General features: G+C 46.9%; 1 protein-coding gene across 1 annotated transcript in view; it reads left to right on the top strand.

Moving 5' to 3' along the window:
• ARHGAP31 (Rho GTPase activating protein 31) overlaps nucleotides 1-17,275 on the top strand; it is a 61,711-nt gene extending 44,436 nt beyond the window's left edge. The window contains exons 6-12 of the mRNA XM_009925727.2: nucleotides 215-360; nucleotides 2,129-2,327; nucleotides 4,101-4,225; nucleotides 6,642-6,701; nucleotides 7,366-7,992; nucleotides 8,293-8,606; nucleotides 9,521-17,275. Coding sequence (XP_009924029.2) covers nucleotides 215-360; nucleotides 2,129-2,327; nucleotides 4,101-4,225; nucleotides 6,642-6,701; nucleotides 7,366-7,992; nucleotides 8,293-8,606; nucleotides 9,521-11,989 — 3,940 coding nt within the window. The 3' untranslated portion in view covers nucleotides 11,990-17,275. The remainder of the gene's footprint in view (nucleotides 1-214; nucleotides 361-2,128; nucleotides 2,328-4,100; nucleotides 4,226-6,641; nucleotides 6,702-7,365; nucleotides 7,993-8,292; nucleotides 8,607-9,520) is intronic.
• The last annotated feature ends 3,501 nt before the right edge of the window (nucleotides 17,276-20,776 follow it).

The following is a 20,776-nucleotide window of genomic DNA, read 5'->3' as shown; positions in this document are numbered from 1 at the left end:
TAACAGAGGTAGTGGAGAAAACAGGGAAAATAATTTTAAAGAGAGAGGAAAGGCAGAGAGAGGATGAGGGCCTGTGAGGGAAGGAGAGGAAGAGGTTAAGCAAGAGTGGGGAAGACTTCCCTGTTCCAAGTCTTGCAGGAATAAAGCTAATCTTTCCTTCCCAGGGGCTGTGTGTGGCAATGCTGGCTACTAGTAAACCTCTTTCCTCATGCAGGTCAAAGGAGATTGAGGCGGTTGGCTGCAATGGGGATGCAGCTTTCCTGGAGGTGCGAGTACAGCAGTTGGTGATCGAGTTCATCCTGAATCACGTGGACCAGATCTTCAGCAACAACAGAAAAGCCAGCTCTGCGGAGAACATTGGTAACAACCTCCCCAAACCATTCCAAGTGTCACTTGCCATGTACTCCAGGTCTAAGTGTATCCCCTTTAACTAATATTTCAAGCACATCAACCCTTACCATCCTCACAGACTCCCCCAAAGACACCTTGAGGCCAATCTCTCATTACTCTTGTCGTCTTCATCCCTATCTCCAACATTTTCTTTTTGAATACTAGCCTCCTTCAGAGTGCTCCCAGATTGCCCCATGGCTCATCTTTTGCATGATCTCACCTGGCTTAACCCTTTCCACAAAAGGAAGACCACCTGATTGCTTCTCAATCCTGGTGTAAGCTTTGCCTCTAAGCCCATCAGCCACAGTCTCAATTCTTCTCTCAGGCTCGCCCAGTTATAATTCCTTATACCAATGATACCTGCCCTGCAGCCACCATATCCAACCAAGTCAGAGGCCACACTCCCAGGATAAAACTTAAGCTTGTGTTCTAAAAACTTAAGTCTTGTACCTGGGGACATTTCACAAAAGAGATTTTTTTTTTCCCCCTGGGACATCAACAGTTTTCAGAGATGCTGATTTTGTTATTTAGTGATGGGTTTGTTGTCAAAATGGTTTTAAGTCTGGGAATTGAGATGGTCTGGATTCACAGTGACCTCACATAATTTCAGAAATATGCATCTTTCTGTTTTACACACTGGGAAGACTCGTAATACCTTCAGAAGTGAGGGAGTAACCACCTTTCTTTTTTCCAGCCCTGTATTAGCTCGTCCCATCCACTTTTCCCTTAACATGTGGCATTCTATGCTAGTTTGACCCTGGAGCCCACATTTCCAGTGCCCTGCTCAACCTGTAACACCTCTGCTCTGCTGGTGCAGGTGCCATTCCTATGCCCTGGCAGAAGGCATGGAGTGAGGAACTGCTCCCATACTACCTTAAGCATTGTAGCGAAACACTGGCTAGTAAATTCCAAGGCTTCTAGTTGTCCTGCAGGTCACTGGCCCAAAGGTGGCCCAAGTTTGGTAAGTGCTGAACCCTGCTGGCCTTTAACAGCCTTATGGGGTCAAGAGGGGAAAATGCTGATGATCCCAGTTGATTTCTTAGTGGGAAAGTGCCCCTTTCCCAGCCCCTCTGTACAGGTAGTAGCTTGCACCCTGCTTCAGCAGTAGGGCTAAATATTGAGTGAACCCCAGAGACTGTACTTCATGCACCTTGAGGTGGTCTGTTTAGGACAGGGCTGTTATTGGGGTGACATATGGGAAGTTGCCTTTGCCACTGCCCATGTAAACAGAGACCTTCAGTTCCCAGGGCTAGTGGTCACACTGCTTTCCATAGCCCTGAAATGCATTAGGAAGGTAAAATAATGCTGGTTTTTAGAACAGTCCCCCTTCCTGGAACAAGACAAGGGGAAAGATGTGGAAGTGAGAGAAAGAATTAGGCACCAGGTTTGGATCGGGGACTAAACTGCTCCAAAATCTGGGGAGGGATGGAGGAGAAAGGGAAATGTGTGAATCCTGGTGTTTTTCAGAGATACCTCTCTCACACTGAAACATCTACAGCAGAGGCAGCAAGTCTGTGCAACGCAGCTTTTGGCTGGTGAGTGTGGCCCCTGCTGGGAGTGCACTCAGATGGATAAGGTTGCTGGGGAGATGGAAGACTTATCTGACAAAAAGCCTCTCTCCCTGCACGTGCCACTCCTTTCCCCCCTCCGCAGGAGATGTTCCAGTCAAATAAAGACATGAAGCTCTTGCTCTCGTCTCTCCTCACCCCAGGCTGGAATGTATTTTCTTGCTTTTCAGAGAGCACATCGGTTGTGAAAAGTCTGACCCTCCCCTCAGCCTCCCTGCCAATGAAACTGGTGAGCCTGGAAGAAGCGCAGGCACGGAGTCTGTCTGCCTCCCACCCTGCTCGGAAGGAAAGGAGAGAGAACAGTTTGCCTGAAATTGTCCCTGTAACTGGGTCCCTCTTCCACACAGTTGTTGACCTCCCTGACAGCAAGTAAGTGCCGAGAGGAGTGTAAAGTGCAAACAAAAAAGTGCAGGTTCCCCAGCATGATTGGGAATGAGTGAGACTTTTGTTAGCATAATACCCCCACACTTGCACACAAGAATCTACAGCCACCATCGAGAGAAAAATCGTGTGCACTTCTCAAGAGGCACAGCTGCTCCTGAGAAGCATTGCAGTTGGTGGGTTCATAGCTCCACTAGCCCTCATCCCTCTACCGGGGCAGAACCTCACAGACCTGCAGGAGGAATTAATTGTCTTTGCATCCTTGTGTCAGCTCAGGATTTGGCTAAACATGGGCTGAACGCAGAGCAGGTCCAGACACAGTTCTTCTACGAGTTCCACCTGCTGGTGGCTTGTCCATGGTGCACCTGGTGGCATTGACCTGCTCAGCTTCATCGTTGTCCAGGTTCCCATATACTCATAGCCATGCAGTAAGGTGAATTTTCACTCCTAGCACATGGAGAGATATTTACATAGTGGCACCTATGCCACCTATGCCAGGAGAAGAGTCCGATTTCAGCTAAGGTTGCTGCAGTTGTTGGCACTGCTGCCCACCATAAGTATTTATCTACTGGTCTATCTATCTGTTAATATATGGCCACTCTACTGCCTGGTTCTGAGAGATTATAGCCTCTGCAGCAGGAGGCTCATTGATCTACTGACCCAAAGCACCAGTGCAAAGATATTTATTTGCACTTGATATATTCAAGCAAAAAGGAGCCATCTAACAGAATACTGGCAAGAGGATAACCAGCTTAAGACAAAAGGGTGTATGGCCCCTCTAGAGTGCCTTTTCCTTTCTCACTTGAAGCGAACAGTCCTATCCCCAAGATATTAATCCTCTTTGCACAACTGATTTGTGCTCTTCTGAGTACTGATCTGAAAGAAGAGCAGAACTATAGGGGTAGAAAGCCCATTGTGGAGAGCAAGACAGGGAGAAAAGAGGGTTCTTGCTCTGGAAGAGCAGAGAGTGAGGGAGGAGTCAGAATGGGTATGTGAAGGAACTGAAACAGAGCTTCATGCAGTTATATGCATAGACAAAAACTGGCTTCAGGAGTAGCAGCTTCTATTTAAAGCTGGGATTTCCAAAGAGACACAGGGAGCTGGTGTCCCACTTCCTCTGACAGTCAGGAGAAATTGATTTAATTCCCTTAAGCCTCCTCATTGTGGGTTAGTACATTATACTTGCATATAATCATATAACACCTATAATTAAATTAATGTTGGCCTGAGAAGCATTAATAGCTAGTTTGTATTAAGGGATCCTTTTATTTTCACAAAGTCATAAAAACTATAAGACGTGGACTCTAACGGATAGCTTTGTGCACTGAGCAATAGTACCAGTTCCATCAGTTCTCTGGAACTTATCTTGCATTCTGACATTAAAACCTGTTAAAAAGGCAGTTTTTCCTTACTATATTGCAAGATAGTTCTAGCCTCAGAAACCTCTGCTTTCTGGAGACAAGCATGGTTGATCGCTCAGTCAATCACAGTTGCTGTAGCACGATGCCAGTGCCAACTGTCTGAAGAGCGGGCTTAGGTGTCTTTCCATCCATGACATGGTTAAATCAGCAATACAGATAAATCACTTAGTGAAAATCAAGAGGTGGTTGTGTAGCTATGCCTTGCATGCCTTAGAATTAAAAGAGGTGTGAGAAGAAAAGCAGGACAGTGTTGAGGAGAGAGCTCAGAGGCTTTTGTGGGATCTTAAAAAGACAAAAGTCTCTAGGGTTTGGTAACCTCCTGAGCCCTTTTTCCTTCCAGGAGGAAATTATCTACCAAGTCCAAAAAATGGAAGTCGATATTTAACTTGGGCCGTTCTGGCTCAGAATCAAAGTCTAAACTGAGTCGAAACGGGAGTGTCTTCGTAAGGGCACAGAAGCTTTCTGGTAAGAACACACTTTTCAGTTAAGTATTTCTCTCTGCAGCTTTCCTTTGTGATATTGATAGCATGGGGCAACCTGTATCCATATGACACTAACACCATTAGACTTGAGATAGTCTAATGGGTTCATGTTTATTGGCTGGCTTCATGCACATCTAATTTTCACATGATGGTGAGAAGCACCCTTTCAGGAGGATATGCCAGACAGATACAGTAAATATTCCATTTTGCTATGTGATAAACAGGCTCCCGTTGCCCAGCTGTCAAGCTTGGGGACTAGGAAATGCAATGTAGGTTTGGATTAGTCCACTCTTCCAGCCCAGCCAGCCTCTGATTCTTAATGTTCCTTACATGGCACTGGGAGAATGTCTGCCCTTCCAGGCTGTTCTTCCACTAAAGGGCATTAAAGAACCAACTGTGTTCAGTGCCTTTGTGAAAAACAAGGTGCCAGCAGTTTCTATGGCTCCTGGCTCTCAGCACTTCGAGGGAAGCTATTACTTTTGCAGAATTTACAAGAGAGAAGTTGTCTTTTCTCCTGGCTGTAATCCCAAGTTCTAGCCCCTCCTGAGCTGCAATGTCTTAAACACCCTGCTTCCTAGAAAATCACATGGCAGTGCCAATTCCCAGTGTTCCGAAATGATGACTCAAGTTCTAAAAATCATGAAGTTGACTTAAAAGTAATCACAATTTTTAAAAGAAAGCATAACCTTTTTTACCTGAGTTCATAAGGAAGTGGTTTGGGTTTATATCTTTTAGATTTTTTTAGTATCTCCAAGTCAAGAAATTTACTCTTTAAAAAGAAGATGAAGGTGGAATTTTTTAAAAACAATCTCATGACTCCAGGAGCTGGTGTTTGGAGGAGCACTACTGAACATTGCAAGACTTAAAACAAAATAGTTAATGTTGGCAACATTACCTGCCACCACATATAAGAGAGGCTGTATTTGGATCAGAAGTGAGTGTGAAGCCAAATGCTGGATCCAGCTCTTCTTGGACCCCTGCCTTCCCCCATGTTTTGCATGTACAGATGGCCTCACACAGGGTGCCCATGGCAGACCTCAAAATAGCTCTCCATCCTATTTTGATCATGGGATCACCTTCTCACTTTGATAAGGAATACTCTGTCCCAAAATAGTGCTAACCCAAGGATGCCCAGGAATGACTGGAGCCCAGTGGTCGTGGGGGCCGAGCCTTGTTCCAAACACAGTACTGAGTGACAGGAGCCTGTACATTTTCGCCGGCAGGACACACAAAAGCACAACCGTGTGCAGAGATTTAGGCACCGAAGTAGTGCTTTTGAGAAGCAGTGCTTTAGCGCTGCCATGTTGTATTTTTGTGTGCTCTCTGCTTACAGCCTAATGTGAGGAAACAGATGAACTTGCTGTTGAAACTCAGCACATGCTTTAACACAGTTTGTGTCCACGGCACACAAGTCTGCAAGTCACATAAAACATGAGCTCCACAGCTTGAATTCTGTTCCTTCGCAAAAGCGCAGCCAGTGCTCAAGACATCATACCATATGAACGTAAAAGGTAGCCAGGACTCCATATAAATGCAAAAAGTAGGTGGAGTTTCTCCTATGCTCGTGTGAAAGTCAGTCCCAGAAGCCTTGATTATGTAAATAAATGAAGTCCAACAAGCCTGCTCACTTTATGCCTTACCTACTTTGTGCAACATTGTAAACAGCAAACTTTGCTCCCAGACATTTTCCACAGCTCCAGGGACCCTTTTTGGGCTGCCAGAGAATGACTTGTCTTCCTTGCCAGCTACATTCACCCCATCTCTCCTTTTCAGAGCCGTAACAGCTACGTGCTTCCAAAGTCTCTCAGGAACAGACCTGTAGAGTGTCTGGTGACAAATGGCAGCTTGTTTCTGGACAAGCAAGTCCAGCCAGGATGACCGGGAAAATAGGTTGCTTACTGCCCTCATAAATTTCCCGGAGTGCTTGCTGGAGGCAGGGTATGCTCATGCCAGCAAAAGAGCCTGGGAGTGCAACGTAAAAATAACCTAACATTTGCTATCAGGAATGAGAGGTGAGAAGGCATTTATGTCAGTTTAGCTAAAAAGTCTCCACAACCAATAGCCTGACTTGATCTGGGAGGGCAGTGGCGCATAACAGCTTCGGGGATGCTTAACTGCTTCACAGTGGAAATGGTGTTGACTGGCTGGGTTAAGTATAGCTCTCCACATGTCCAGCAGGTGCAAAGCTGTTGTTAGCGCTAGCAGATCCCCGGCTGTGTGGACAAGTGTTGTGAGTAATAAGCAGCGTGGTGTGGATATAGAGGGGGAATGCTTAGAAATGGAAAATAACTTTGATGTCTGCCTGGCATGCCCGTCTATATGTAGCCTTTGGTGTTTATGGGCTGAAACCTGCAAAGCCACAGGATCTGAAGCCTGCTTCTAAAACTCATTTTCCACAGAAAAAGCAACTATTCGGCCCGCGAAGAGCATGGACTCACTGTGTTCCCTGCCAGTGGAAGGTGAGACATCAATAGCCTGTACTGTAAGGGTGAAGGATTGCACCTCTGCATTCTCAGCTTTCCCCCGTGCTTGCACAGATGCAGTGGTCTGTTTCTTTGCCTATCTCACCGTGTTCTGTATCTCTGTATGCTTATGCCATGGCTGCTGACGTGCCCCCACCTTTGTGTGCACGCATTTTTAACCCTTTTCTGTGTCTTTTATGTTGGCGTATGCACCTCAGAGTTACCGCTGTGCCTAGCTGCATCTTTATTAGCAGTGGGATCGCCTCGATTTCATTCTTGGTTATTCTGGGCACAAAATTCCCATTCATAAGTGAAAAGTGCTTGCAATAAGCTGACAAAGCCTGGAGCTGTGATCTTTGTGGGCAATGCACGCTAGCCCTAGACTTGGCTGCATCTGATTGAGAGGGGCCTCTAATAAACGTCTTAGGTGATTTCCACTGGAGAGCATCCTGTTCAGCCCTGCCTGCCCAGTTTGAAGGAGACCCCAGGACTGGAGCCTGGAAGGTCTTCAGCACATGCTTTTCCCATCTCTCTGTGGAAATGTGGGCGTTCACCAGGACAGGACTCATCCCTGGAGGGATTGAGGAGGGCTCCTCACAGAGGAGGGTTGTTTGCTAGTGCTTTGCTTCCCACTGACTTCCTCCTATCTTCCCATCTCTAGGGGAGGATGAAAAGAGCAGATTCAAACGGACGGTGACTACTGGAGGGTTTTTTGTTCCGGTGATGAAGATACGGACAGGAGGCACAGGCAGCTCATATGACCTCAGCAAGGAGAATGAGTGGGAGCGGGAAGGATCTGCCATGGGGGCTAAAGGAAGCTCAGAGCTGAGTGGGGAGAAAGGTCCTCCCCGGACACCGCAGGCAAAGTCACCCCCTGAGCAGCTGAAGGTCTTCCGGGCAGCAGAGGATGCCGAAAACGAGCAGACTTCCCCCAAAGGCGGCCGCATGTTCTACACCTCCGAAACAGCCTCCAAGTCAGGTTTCCCAAGCAGCCTCTTTCCCTTGGAAGCCTCCCCTCGTCATCAGAGGAAAGCCCTGAACATCTCAGAGCCTTTCGCCGTCTCAGTCCCCCTGCGGGTATCTGCAGTCATCAGCACCAACAGCACTCCCTGCCGTGTGCCCACCAAGGAGAAGCTTTCCCTCTCCAGCCTAGAGGAGCTCTCTTCTCTGGTGGCCGAGAGCACGAGCCCCTCTGCCCTGGATGTGGGGACCCACACGAGGACAGAGCAGGCACCGGAGCGAAAGGAGAAACAGCCGGCGCCTGCCCTGCCAGCGGCAGCATCCAGAGGTAAAAGTGTGTTAAGGAGGGGGATGTGGAGATGCCCTGCAGCTTGGTGGGGTGGAGGTTGCTCCAGCTTGCTCTTGTGGCCCGAAAGAGACCAAGCTGTAGCAGGGTGGGTGTTGATGGCAGCAGGTCAGGTTGGTGCTCGTGGCAGTAACGAGACTGAGGAGTGGGTAGCCTCCCAGCAATGTCCTGTTGTGCCCGGAGGGAGCTCTGTAGCTTTGTTGGTTGGCATTGGGTTGAAACAGCAGGGCACATATTTTCAGTCACAAGTAGTTACATCATTCATTTGTCTTTCTGATCCAGGCTCTCACCCCGAGGAGCTGGTGGCAGCCAGGAAACCCGAGTCCTTAGAAACTCCACAGCCAGCAGCAGAAAATCAGGAGGCATTATGTGGGCAAAGCAGCTGCCCAAGCAACACCAGCAGCCCCCAGCAGTCCTTGGAGCAGAGTCCCACCTTGGAACAAACACTAGCCTCAGAGGTTCATACGGGGCCACTCCCTGCAGACAAGGCAGAGCAAGGACAGCTCAAGACAAAAGATGTCTCCTCAGAAGGCAGCTGTGGCCAGCAGAAGATCGAGATGGCTAAGACAGAAGAAGGGTCATGCTTAAGAGATGTGGTAAGGAAGAAGGCATAAGAAAAAAGATGGGGGACAATGTCATGGTGGTGACTGGGAGGTTGTTTAAAGTTTCATTGTGTGTCCGTAGTCACAAAAACTCAGTCTATGACCTAGGCTAAGCAGGGTCAAGAACTGACCATGTACTGATTTCGCTTCTGTCCACATCGCCATGTGGTGATTTACCTTTACACAACTACCTACTGTCCCCTTTTGGTCTTCTTTTCCTGTAACTATAAGACTGCAGTCAGTAAAATCTGTCTGCTCTGAGACTTTCCAGATGTGAGACTGTCCAGATGTCTGAGCATTTTGACCCATAGTCAAGAAGAAGTCATAGTCATAGTCAAGAAGAATTCCCCTTCTACTTTGCTGTGCCATTTGTCTTGGACAGCCTGAACAGTCCTTTTTTCTTCCATTCTTTACACACTTTTTTTTTAATTTTTATTTTTGCCTCCTCTGTATCTCTAGAAGAGCTTTTTCACCAAGCGTCTTACAGCGATACTCATCTCTGGGCAGCTATTTAAAGATCTGTTGGCATAGCTCCTTGAATAGATTATTCATTCCAGTTCGTGTGCAATTTGGGAATGCAGATTCTCTGGCAAGGCCAAGCGAGCCTGAATGGGAAGGGCTGGGAAACGGACTGAGACATTCCAGCTACTCATTCACCTCACTCTTTCAGTACATCTGTCCAGGCCTCATTTTGGCTGCACCTCGGATCTTCTCCTCCATGAACTCACTTGTTTATAGACTTATTTCCTTCCCTGAACTGGTAGCAGTATGCGTGTCTGTGTTTCTGTACCCATGAGTGTGCTCGTTCGGAAGCCTGTCTATTCTAAGAGGGCTGTTTGAGGAAAATGAAGGGGTATTTACTGGTAAGTTGTGAGCTGCCAGGTCATGGTGTTTCTTCTGTTTTTCAGACTGAGGAAGACCCTGCAAATGCCCTTCTAGAACCATTGTGGCCAGAGATACAGCAGGAACTGAAAATTATCGAACCTGAAGAGGAGCTCTTGCTCTTGCCAGCAGCTGTCCCCAAGACGGGCCTAATTTCTGAATCCTCTTCTTCAGTACAAACAGATAGTTCCTCTGGCCCAGTACAGAGCCCAACACTGTCTGAGCAGAAATCTGCAAGCAGAACACCACAGATAACAACTCAGGTGCCTTTATTTGGTGCCGGCAGCATGGAACGACAAGACAGCCTCCATAACTGCCAGTCTGATGTGGCTGCACAGCAGAGCTGTGCTTCAGCCCTACCCAAACTGGGTACTCTTCCGACTGGCACAGCTGCTCCAAAGAACCACCACCCAGTGACGGACAGCAGGAGTGAATGTCTCACTCCTCCCCTGGACTGGAAGCTTCATAGTCAATCAGAATTTAATGAGATTGCCCCAAGTGATGATTTTTCTTGTTCCAAAGGAGCGTGTCCGGAGTCAGGGAGAGAAAAAGATAGCACTTGCCAGCTGCAGAGGGTAAAGGATGGTCTTACCAGAGTCCAGACTCAGAGGGAGAAGCCTGAGATAATGACTGCTGATGAAAGGGACGCATTCTCCTCCAAGGCGCTGAGTGGAGCTGGAATCCAGGAGCTGAAGGAGGGCAATGCTGTTCACAGAACCCATGATGCTGGTGACCAGGATGATGAGGATACCTGGACAGATAATGTGCAGAGCTTAGAACTTGTGGAGCCATGGGAGGATCACCAGTGGGTTACGAGCCCACTCCATTCCCCCACATTTAAGGATATTCAGGAGAAGGTGATACAGGAGTTCCAGCCACAGAGTCAGAAAGCAGAGACAGGCCTTTCTCTTAGACCACGATTCAGTCGCAGCCTCTCCCTGGACAGTAAAGACACAGTGATGAGTCTGTGGACTATCCCATTCTCTTTCATAGATGCCACTGACCAGCAGCAACCGTGCAGTGACATTCTGCCAGTGACTTGTGAGCTGCCCAAAACACAAGCCGTCTCCCCCCCTAATCTGGGCAAAGCTAAAAGAGATGAAAACATCACCAGTCCTCCAGAAGAACCTTCAAAACCTGAGGAGCTGAGGTATCCCCTCAGCAAGGAGGAAACACCAGCTGAGAAAAAAGAACCCTCCATAATCCCTCTTTCTGAGCCAGAGGAAAAGAAAGTGGATGTGAGCAAAGAAAACCCTTGGAGCTCAAAGGTGGAGCTGTCTTTACCATACCAAAATAGCCCAGGCAGTTCTTCACAGGCGAAGAACACAAAGGAGGAGTTACCCATGTCTCAGGACATTGTCCTGGGGGGAGGAGAGACTGTTACCAAAGCACTCTGCTCTGCCACGGAGTCACAGCTGAGTAGTAAAGGTGAAGAAACACCTCGCAAAGCAAAGACTAGGCCATCGTCCCTCAACTTGGAGTCACTCCTTCCAGCCCCAGATTTCTTCACATTCGAGAGCCTGTCCATGCCCTCTGCCCCTGGGAACCTCCTGTGTGGGCAGAAGGAAGTAAAAAGCAGTGATTCCGTCCCATCCCTGCCGACTGCCTGCCCTGCTGCCAGTAAAGGCGTTCCCTGGGGGTCTCATTTCAATGCCCACGTGGATCTAGACTTGGATTACCTGGCAGTGGCTCATGCCACCACTGGCCGTCGTAACTCTGCCCCTGTCAGTGTGTCGGCAGTCAGGACCTCCTTCATGATTAAGATGTGCCAGGCTAGAGCGGTGCCTGTGATACCACCCAAGATTCAGTACACCCAGATCCCCCAGCCCCTGCAGGCTCAGAACACGGCTCTGCCGGCCGAGAAGAAGGAAGCAGAAGCCAAGCAGGCCATCAGGCAGACTCAACGGGTGGCATGGAGCCACCTGGAGGCCCCCAAGAGCCCACTGACAGAGAAGAAAGCCAAAGCAGAGAAAGAAAACAGTGACCCAGCTCAAAAGGACTCAGCCTGTCCTTGGCACGGCAGCCTCAGCTCTCCGCTGGAGCCATCTCAGTCCAGTCATTACCCCAATCTGGATGCCCCTGTTCTGCGCCGAAAGCGCACCTCTGAGGGGGAGACAGCTGGAGATAATCCACAGTCCTCAAAGATGGAGAGGCCGTCAGGGTTCTCCAAGCCCTCCTATAGATCTAGGCCCGGGAGGCCCCAGAGTCTGATCCTCTTCAGTCCCCCTTTCCCCATTATGGACCACCCCTCCTCTTCAGCAGACTCCAGGGTGTTGTTATCGCCCATAAGGAGCCCCACGCAGACCACCTCTTCGAGCCCCATTTGTGGTGAACTGTCTGAGACCTCGCGGACAACCCCTGAGGGGGTGACGCTGCGGAACAAAATGACCATCCCCAAGAATGGCCAGAGACTGGAGACCTCTACCAGCTGCTTTTACCAGCCCCAGAGGCGCTCTGTGATTCTGGATGGACGAAGTGGGAGGCAGATCGAATAGCAACTGCTTCTCTTACTCCTTTTCCATGGTGGATGGGATGGGAGTGTCCAAGACCAACTCTGTTGCCATTTTGCTGTTGTTATAACTATTTTGTGCAAGATGGACCCGAATCCTTTATGGTTTCCTGCAAAGCATTTTGCTATGGAGGGTCATAGTCTTTTTGTCTTGCTTTTCCTTCCCTTTCTCACCCCTGCCTAGTCCCTCACTGTCTGCTTTTTTTTGTAAGCCAGTCCCAGGGAACTTGCATTTCCTCATACTTATTGTCTAACAAGCCCTGTGAAAGTCTCATCCTCCCTATGGAAAAATAAATCTTGGTATAATTAGAAAATAGGGCTGGGAGGAAACACTGTTCCAAAGCACTGCAGCCCAGGGTGCAGGGACGCAACATCTGCTGAGGAGGTAAGTCCAGATGTTTGGGACCTCCTTCCATTGTTTCCCAGCCACCAGTGAAGGACCATGCCTACCCATCCCTGTTGTCTGATTTAGACAGTGTAAAATAAACAGTGCAGGAGGCTGGGGATAGCTGAAGAGGAAGGCGAAGCTGGCATGAGCAAGTCACACAGGGTGTGAGACACTCAAGCATGTTCCAGTGACAAACACACAACCTGAAGGTGCTGCCTCCAGCTCTGTCCTTGCATCAAAGATGTGTTCTTCCTGACATGTGCAAGGGCTGGAATGAAAGTAGCTGGCCAGGAAACGCCTAGTTGTTCTTTTAATCTTCCAAGTCTTGCTCATGAGTTTTGTTGTGCTCAGCCACACCTTCCTTGGGCAGACAAGATCCATCTTTAGTGTGCAGCTGGCTGTCCAGCGGTAGAGACTTCTCAGGCTGGTATCAGTGAAAGCAAAAATACAGTCGTAACAAAGGCCAGTATCGGCTATTTTCATCATTGCTTAAAGCCAGATGACACCTCTGCAACTATCTCCAGCTGTGCTCCACACTGCCAACGGCAGCGAAAAGCAAGAGGATCTTCTGATCTGCATGTCCTTGGGCTATTGCCCTCTTGCACCCTGACTGACATATCCTTGACCCTTGGTCTTTCATTGCCACTGTGTGGCATGTCCCCAGGTGCTTCTTCTTCCTTTAAAATTCCTCTCCTTGTGATCTTACACTGTTTCTTTGAGAGCATGGCTGGTTGTCACCTTCCTGGCCCTCAGTGCTTTCAGACTGATTAAGAGTATGGTAAAGAGGATGATTTGTGGGACTGCAGAACAGATCATGAACAATATCCTGAGAGGGGGATTTGAAGTGAATTAAACTCTCTCCTGAAGGGCCGTTATTGTTACAGGCAAATACACCTTCATATAAGCAACAGCTGCCGTGGGAATAGAATTAAAGCTTCCTTCATAAAGCCTCTAACTCTACATTCACTGCAGGCTCATCTATTGCCTGGTATGTGACCGTGGGTTATTGCAAAGTCAGGTACAGCCCGTGCTGTCTCTGCAATTTAAGTGTCACTAGTGACTATGGAGGAGACTGGAACACAGGTGTTGCTGCCAGCACTGAGATTGTCCCTGTAATGGTGCTTGCAGGGGCCATCATTCATGGAGATGTCTGAGTTTGTAGGCCCTCGGATGGGTATTATGGGCTAGAGTTTGAGCAGTAACTGAGCATCTGGTAGAAAGTGCATAGCCACCACAATGAGTGTCAGTCAGAATTTCCCAACGGATGTATGTTTAGGGTTTTTTTCTGAAGTGCTGGCATTTTCAAATTGTTAGCAAACTCAGTCCATGAGCTCTTGGTCTGTACTGAATGTGTCACTTAATTAGCGTCATTGTGGCTGGAGGGCCCAGAGCCTGTACGGTGCTTTCTCTGCACACTTTGATTGCTACAGGGGAGAGATGCCAGAGTACTTTTGAGAAGTTCTGGGTCCACAAATGCAAGGAATATATCTTCTCCTGCCATATCCAAAGGGAGCATGAAAAAACAAGAGGGCTTTTCTCTGTCACCAGTTGCAATCTTTGAGCCTCCCCACTGTACTCTTCATTTGCGCGTAATGTCATATAAGAGGGAACAGAGCAGAGAACTAAGTCAGTGCTGTCAATTTTGTTAAGGGAGAATATTAAGCCAGACGAGAGCCTGGAGTTCTTGTTCGGGTCCACGTTCTCTCACAGATGTCAGCCTATGCTTTACCTGGGCAAACCGTGGATGGCAGGTCCAGAACATGCAGCTTCATGACAATTGTATTATCCTCCTCCCAGACCATAAGATGCCTGTGCAGGCTCCCCTAAAAAATAGGGGATTGCCAGTCCTCCATGCTCCTCAGAGTTAGCACAGCTCTGTGCTGCATTTACATGGCACCCAAATGCCTTTTTTTTACTGCCTCATGGGAAAGCTTTTCACCACCACGGCTAGGTTAATGGCAAATGACTTGGGAAGGTGCGATACGAGGTATTGTGGTAAGGCTTTGGAGAAAGTAAAAGTTGTGGAAATGATGCCCAGGTTTTGTTGGCATCAACAAAATAGTTTACTTTGGACAGGGATTTATATTCTCACAGTTCCTAGAAGTTTTGACTGCCAAGGCATCTGGAACGGAGCCAGCGAAGCTCACGAAGTAATGTATCAAAAGAAGAAGAAAATGTGATGAAACCTTGGCACCTTAAAACCATTCTTTTTTTTTTTTTCTTTTTTTTTCCCCCTCCTTATTCTCATATAAGCTGATCTATGAACAAGAAATGAGGTCTGGCAATTTGTATATAATACACTGTCTCAACTCTTAACAGCGTTCCAGTAAGTAATAGCGCTTTTGGCATAAGTGGTGAAACTCCTGCAAGAGAAAATTATTAGAAATCTTTACTTAATATTAAAGATCAGCAGCAACTAAAATCTGTATCCAGACTATACTTTTTAAGACTGTTTCAGAATTCGAACTCAGATTTTAATTAAGCAGAGGTTCTGTAATGGCATCTCTATTTTGTAGCTCTATCCCATCTTTATCTACATTTTAATCTCCAGCCTTCAGCTGATGTATCACACTTTTAAGAGCCTAGCCAAGTGGGATTAATGCAGGCACATCACTCTAGCTCTATGATCACAAGTGGGCTTGTATCAAGAGCGCTGAGATAAAGCCCCAGATCCTGCAGAGCTGAGAGTACTTGCTTAGTTGCAAGGTGCACCACTGCACAGGTATCACCATTCTCAACTCCTGACTCAGACTTCTGCGGAGTTTTTAGTGCTTGATGATGGATCCGTGTTGATACTGATAGTTGCAGTCAGCTTCAAGGACCACAGCTTGACAGCTGGACGGAGCCAGAAGACAGAAACCATCTCCCATCAAATAGTGCTGACTGTGTGGTTGGAGCTTCCTAAGATCCAAATTTACTAAGCCATTCCTGAGGTCAGCTTCAGGGTCAGACCAGATGTCATCTTTGCTTCAGAGCCCTTAAGTCATCCTCTGCCACCGCACAGTAGCACATTGAACCTGAGACTGGAAGCTCTTCTGAAGTTCAGGGTTTTGCAGTGGTACACTGTGGGTACCAAACTCCTGCCCTCCAGCACAACCCTGCAACACTAGAGACTTTAAGAAAGGATTTGGGTTTTTTTGCTTGTTTGGGTTTTTTTAATTATTTTTTTTTTCTGTGAAGCATTATGGAGAAGGATAGATCAAATTGGTGGGAGAAGCGTCTGGCCTAGAATTTGAAGTTTTGTGTATAGGACAGATAACTTGGTTGTTCTTGGCACTATGGAAAGGACCTTCCTAAACAGACTGTCACATCATTTGCAGCTCTGCAAGGGTCATTTCAGGGACCGCGCAGTACATTTCAATTCTCCTGAGACTGTGAAGAGTATCAAGGCCATTCCCAAGTTTGCAGATGGCCCCAGTCTCAGTCATGATACGGTATCACCATCACATGCTGCTTGTGGACTTTGACCGATGGGAGACAAGTGACTCGAGTTCACTTATCCTTCCCATGTAGTCAGGGGGTTTGTGCGGCTTCTGTTAAGTGTAGCTCAGAGTGAAATGGTTGGGCTGGCAAAGATGGGAATCCTCTGATGGAAAGGAAGGATATGGATAATGTTAGCTCATGTGGGAGCTGCCTTATTGGTGGGAGAGTAAACAGAAACGAGGATTGTATTTTACCTTATAAATTCCTCTGGGCTGTCCATCCCATGCTATCACTTCAAAAAGACTGGACCACTTCTTTTTTCACCTTTAGAGCTTCAGAGGAACTTAGGTCTGTACTAGAGAGCATCCATAAAGCCCTGCAACATTTTCCCTCATCCAGAGTTCAAATGGTGCAATCAAAGTCTTTTTTCTTTCTTTATGAATTCTGAAATGCCTGTAGTGGTGAATATTGTGTTAAATTTTTATATATATATATATATATATATAAAAGATCATTCTATATAAATATATTAAAAAGGAAATGTAATTAAAATGAAGGAATTGCCTAAATAGAATTCTGCACATCTGTGAAACTTGGGCTGATGCATGGAACTGTTTTCTGCTGCAACGTTTGTAGCACCAAGGATGTAAGATCAACTGGCTTTTTGCCCACAGAGGAGAAGCTAATAAATTCTGGCTAATCTGTGGTGGGCAGAAGGCCTGAATCTGCCTTCCTGAGCTGGATCATGTCCTGGGAGAGGAGGGATGAGATCAGGGGAGACCAGAGTGCAAGCACTGATTTAGCTTTCCACCACAAGCTTCTCCCCAGTCCTTGAAAATGCAAACAAGCTACTGGAGCATATATTACCTTTCAGGCACGCCCAGGTTTCCAGTTGTCCCTTCTGCTTCCCTCCATCTCTAGGAAAAAAAGATATGTCTAGGGGTGGGGAGGAGCTGTAGCTGTTCCCAATTTGGTTTAGCTTTTGCTTGCTCCTAATCAGTGTAAAGGCTTGGTGATACCTAATTCTGCTCCAAGCAAGGAATGGAAAGCTTGCCACTGAGTTTCAACTGGAGGTGGAACAGGACTTTAACAGCCCTGGAAAGGGAGGATGGCAGGAGGCAAGTGCTTCCTGAGGGCTCCATGCAGCAGCCCAGACCTTAGATCTTGTTCTTGCAGGCACTGGTCCCCTTTGACATACTATTTGCTGCCAGGTCAAGGGAAGGACTGGAAGTCAGACACTGTGAAGAGGACTGTCCCCATCCCACTGGCCCTGGTTTGTGATTATTTCTCCTGCTAGCTCTGATGGATTGTATTTTTGTTGATTTTGCTCTCTGTGTGGACTTGCCTGCCTTTGTGCCTTATTGCTTTAAAAAAAAACCAAAACCTAAACCAACAGCCACCAAAAAAAGGTGTTTTGCCAGGTCTCAGCCATGAGATTAAACTGGAGTTTTTATAAAAACAGACCTGTGCCCTAGTGATGTTTTGAAACATTTTCTTTTTCCTGGATTTGGTTTATGAATGCAGTGTAAATGCATTTGCCTTCCTCTGACACGCGAGTTTGAGCCGTTCTTTTGTTGTGTGAGTGCCCAGGGCACTAAGCTGTGTTTGTCTAGGTTTTGACTATGGGGATAAAGGTTAGGGCCTGATCACACACTTTTCTGATTAGAGGTTATGAGGGCTGCAGCTGCTCTGCAGCTCTGAAAATGAAGTGAGGGCTTGGAGACTTCTATAGAATTACCATTATCTGAAATGCTTTAAAATTTCCAAGAGTAAAGTTCATCTTTTTTCTTACCATTTTTAGTTCTTCCAGGCTGAAATTTTGGTGATGCACAACCATGTTCTCCCATTTAGCACATCTCCTGCAGAATTCTGCCTTGCCTGTGATAACACAGAGCAACGCAGAACAGAGTACAGAAATACTCTGGGATCCCAATGCTTGCAGAGGGGAAGTCAAGCTGGATCAAGAGAAGTTATTATGAAGCCTTTGGTACATTGTGTATGCACTTCTGTTGATTTGTAAAGGACAAGCAAGAACTTAAAAAAATTATGAATTAAGTTTCCTGGTGCTCTGGATTCTCACAGAGAATTAGCCCTCATTGAGCTAATCTCTGACCTGTAGCGTGGAAGTGAATATTATTAGTATCTGTCTGTTATTCTACCCTGGGGAAAAAAAAAGAGAGGGGTTCTTGTGGTTGTGGCCTCAGTGGGCATACCTGCAGTTCAGCCTGCTCTTTATTCTCCCTAAACCCCAGATGAATCATTAGGTTAAATGAAATACTTTTTTTTCCTACTCAGCAGCTGAATTCAGGGCTTGACTCCCTTTCCTACCTCCTTCATGACTTCAATTTCCCTTTAGGAAAATGCCTGCGTTGTGCTTCCTGCTTACCATGGCAACTGGCACACAAAGTGGGAGAGAAAACCATGTCTGCTGACCTCTGTAATTGTTGTTAGCCATAGCCAATTATTCGTGCTGTACGAGAAACAGTATTTTTGTATTCTTTGTGCCACAGAATCTAGCAACAACTTGGCATAAGACAAGAGGAGAATCTCAGACTGCCCCCCAGAATTCCCATGGTCATGAAAATCAAGCAGAAGTCACACTGCAGACCTAGTCATACTCCTCTCAGCATTGTTCCCTAAATCGCGGTGCTTAAACACATGGAAGTGCTTGAACACAATTTCAGCCAATTCCTTTTGCCTGCTTTCCCATCACTACGAGTTTGAAAGTCTGACTCAGGACAAACATCTGGGTAGGTTTTATTGGAAGCACCAGCTGTAACACCTTGGATACTTTCAGCTAAGCCAAAACCAGGATTAAGCAAGTTCCCAAACTGGCTGTTAATCAGGAAACAATCTAACCCCGTGCCAAAGAGCACTTGATACCAGTGTCTCATGCATCCTCCTTGCAACACAGGAGTCCAGCAGCTGTGGGACACCGGAGGTGTCTAGCTGGCATCCCACTGGATGGAACTAAAGGTCAACTGGCAGCAAAGGGAAGGCAGGCAGTGCATGGAAGGAAATTTAGTCCAGTGGGGCAGACTTAGGCCAAGCTGGCACAAGGCGTCAACAACAGCAAAAAGAACAGGGTCATAATGGCCAAGATGGAGAAAGGCAGTGAGATCTCTCAGTTCATTTTCCGTCTAAGCAGGGTAAACTTTTCAAAGAACATGTCTCACCACAGGGGTAAAGGGGGAACAGGCTCAGGGTTAAGGATTAGAAATGGATGAGAGCTGTGAACCTCAGTCCTAGCCCCCAAAAGTTAGCTAGAGCATGAGGGTTAAAACAAGAACATTTGATTCACTCCATAATAAAAAAGGGTAGCTATTTCCTCATGTCTTATTTGCAAACTGCAGTGCAAGATGAACTACATTTTGCAAACCTAGAAAATTAATAGCAATTATGTGGTGCACTTTGGGTCCAGATATATCTTAAAACAGGACCTGTTTTCTCCCATAGCTACATGGAGCACCTATGTCTCTATCATTTAAATCCCTTATCTGAAAAGACCAGGAAATATTTGAATTCAGTGAGAGAAAAATTACTTCAAAGAAAACTTACTAGCTGCTTAAGAATGAACCACAAGGAACAGGAACATGGGAATGACCAGAGCTGGAGAAAGGAGATGATGATTATTAAACAGGGAAAGTTTCCAGATAAGTAAAACTTGAAAAGGAAAAAGAAAACCCCCCCAAAAACAGCCATGAGATAGAGCTGAATCAGTCTGAAAAATATCATGTAACTACTTCTTTCCCTCCTGCTTCACAAGAGTCAGGAAGAAGTTTAGGTCAGAAAAAACAGGTGCTCACAAACTGCTTTACTCACCTTTATTTGTATTGTGAGATAATTTGCTTTAAACATCGAGGGTCAGACAGTGGAGGCAGAAGAGAGATGTGAAAAGACTAGGCTGGTTATTTTCAGGGATTATTTTGAAGTGGCTTGCCTTTACCTTCTCCAGCCTCTGTGCCAGCTACATACCCTGCTAAAGGTGAGCGTTGCCTCGGAAAAAATAGAGAGGGAAGGTTTTCAGTCCTGCATTCACTCACAGTCAGTAACAGCCCTGAGTAGCCAGAGCAGCTCACCGCTCATCACTTAGCTCTCTTGCAGAGTTTATCTCAACTAGTGAGCATGCAAGAACTGCAGATGACCTTGCCTACGCCGGAATTTCACCTCGCGTGCAAGCTAACATAGTCAGAAACACCCTCACCTTTTTTTCCTGTTGAGGATAAACCCTCAGCACTCATCCTCAACTCCTCATGCAGCAGGATCTTCTAAAGATAGATGCCTGAGATTACAGGGAGAGTTCTTGCAGGAGGTTCCCAGCATACCACACGTTGCAGAGGCTTTCCCCAGTTGCCAAAGAGGGCAGGGCTGCCAAGGAGTGGGAGAAGGAGGCTTCATTTATGAGCTAGTTTTAAGTCAGACTTGGTCCCGACGAACATTTGCTTGGCACAAGTCCCTGTCGTAAGGAATGCGAAAAACTAAGATGCCAGGGCAGTGAGCAGAATGGGGAATAAATCATCTGAGTCAGAGGATACCAAATGCCACCGACAGCCTGGTTGCTGGTTTTCGCAATGAGGTGGGTAGCCAGATGCAAGCATGGCACATAGTGGGCATTGTATGTCGCATATGAACCAGCAAGAGAAGGAGAAATAGGGCCTGTGCAAAGAGATCTCGTGCAGCAGAAGAAGAAATGAGGGGAAAGGACGAAGGGGTAGAAAAGCCTGTTGGAAAAATGGGGGCAAAGCACAAAATACACAAAGGCAGCCCCACATTGCCCCACTGCCTGAAGGAACAGAGACCTTCAGTACTGCCAGCCACAAACATTCAACAGTGTGAAAAACATCAGGTTATGTTTGTGTGCATATGGGAGGGGAGCAGCTGAGGATTTGGGATTCTTGTTGGCTTGGAGGCCACGCTGCTCTGTTAAGTATGAACAGAAGATGTTTCTCAGTGAGACTCTGA

This window comes from Haliaeetus albicilla, chromosome 6, assembly GCF_947461875.1.
Source record: "Haliaeetus albicilla chromosome 6, bHalAlb1.1, whole genome shotgun sequence".
In the NCBI taxonomy this organism is placed as follows: domain Eukaryota; kingdom Metazoa; phylum Chordata; class Aves; order Accipitriformes; family Accipitridae; genus Haliaeetus; species Haliaeetus albicilla.
The sequence above is the reverse complement of the archived record's forward strand: the minus strand, read 5'-3'. Positions and strand labels throughout refer to the sequence as shown.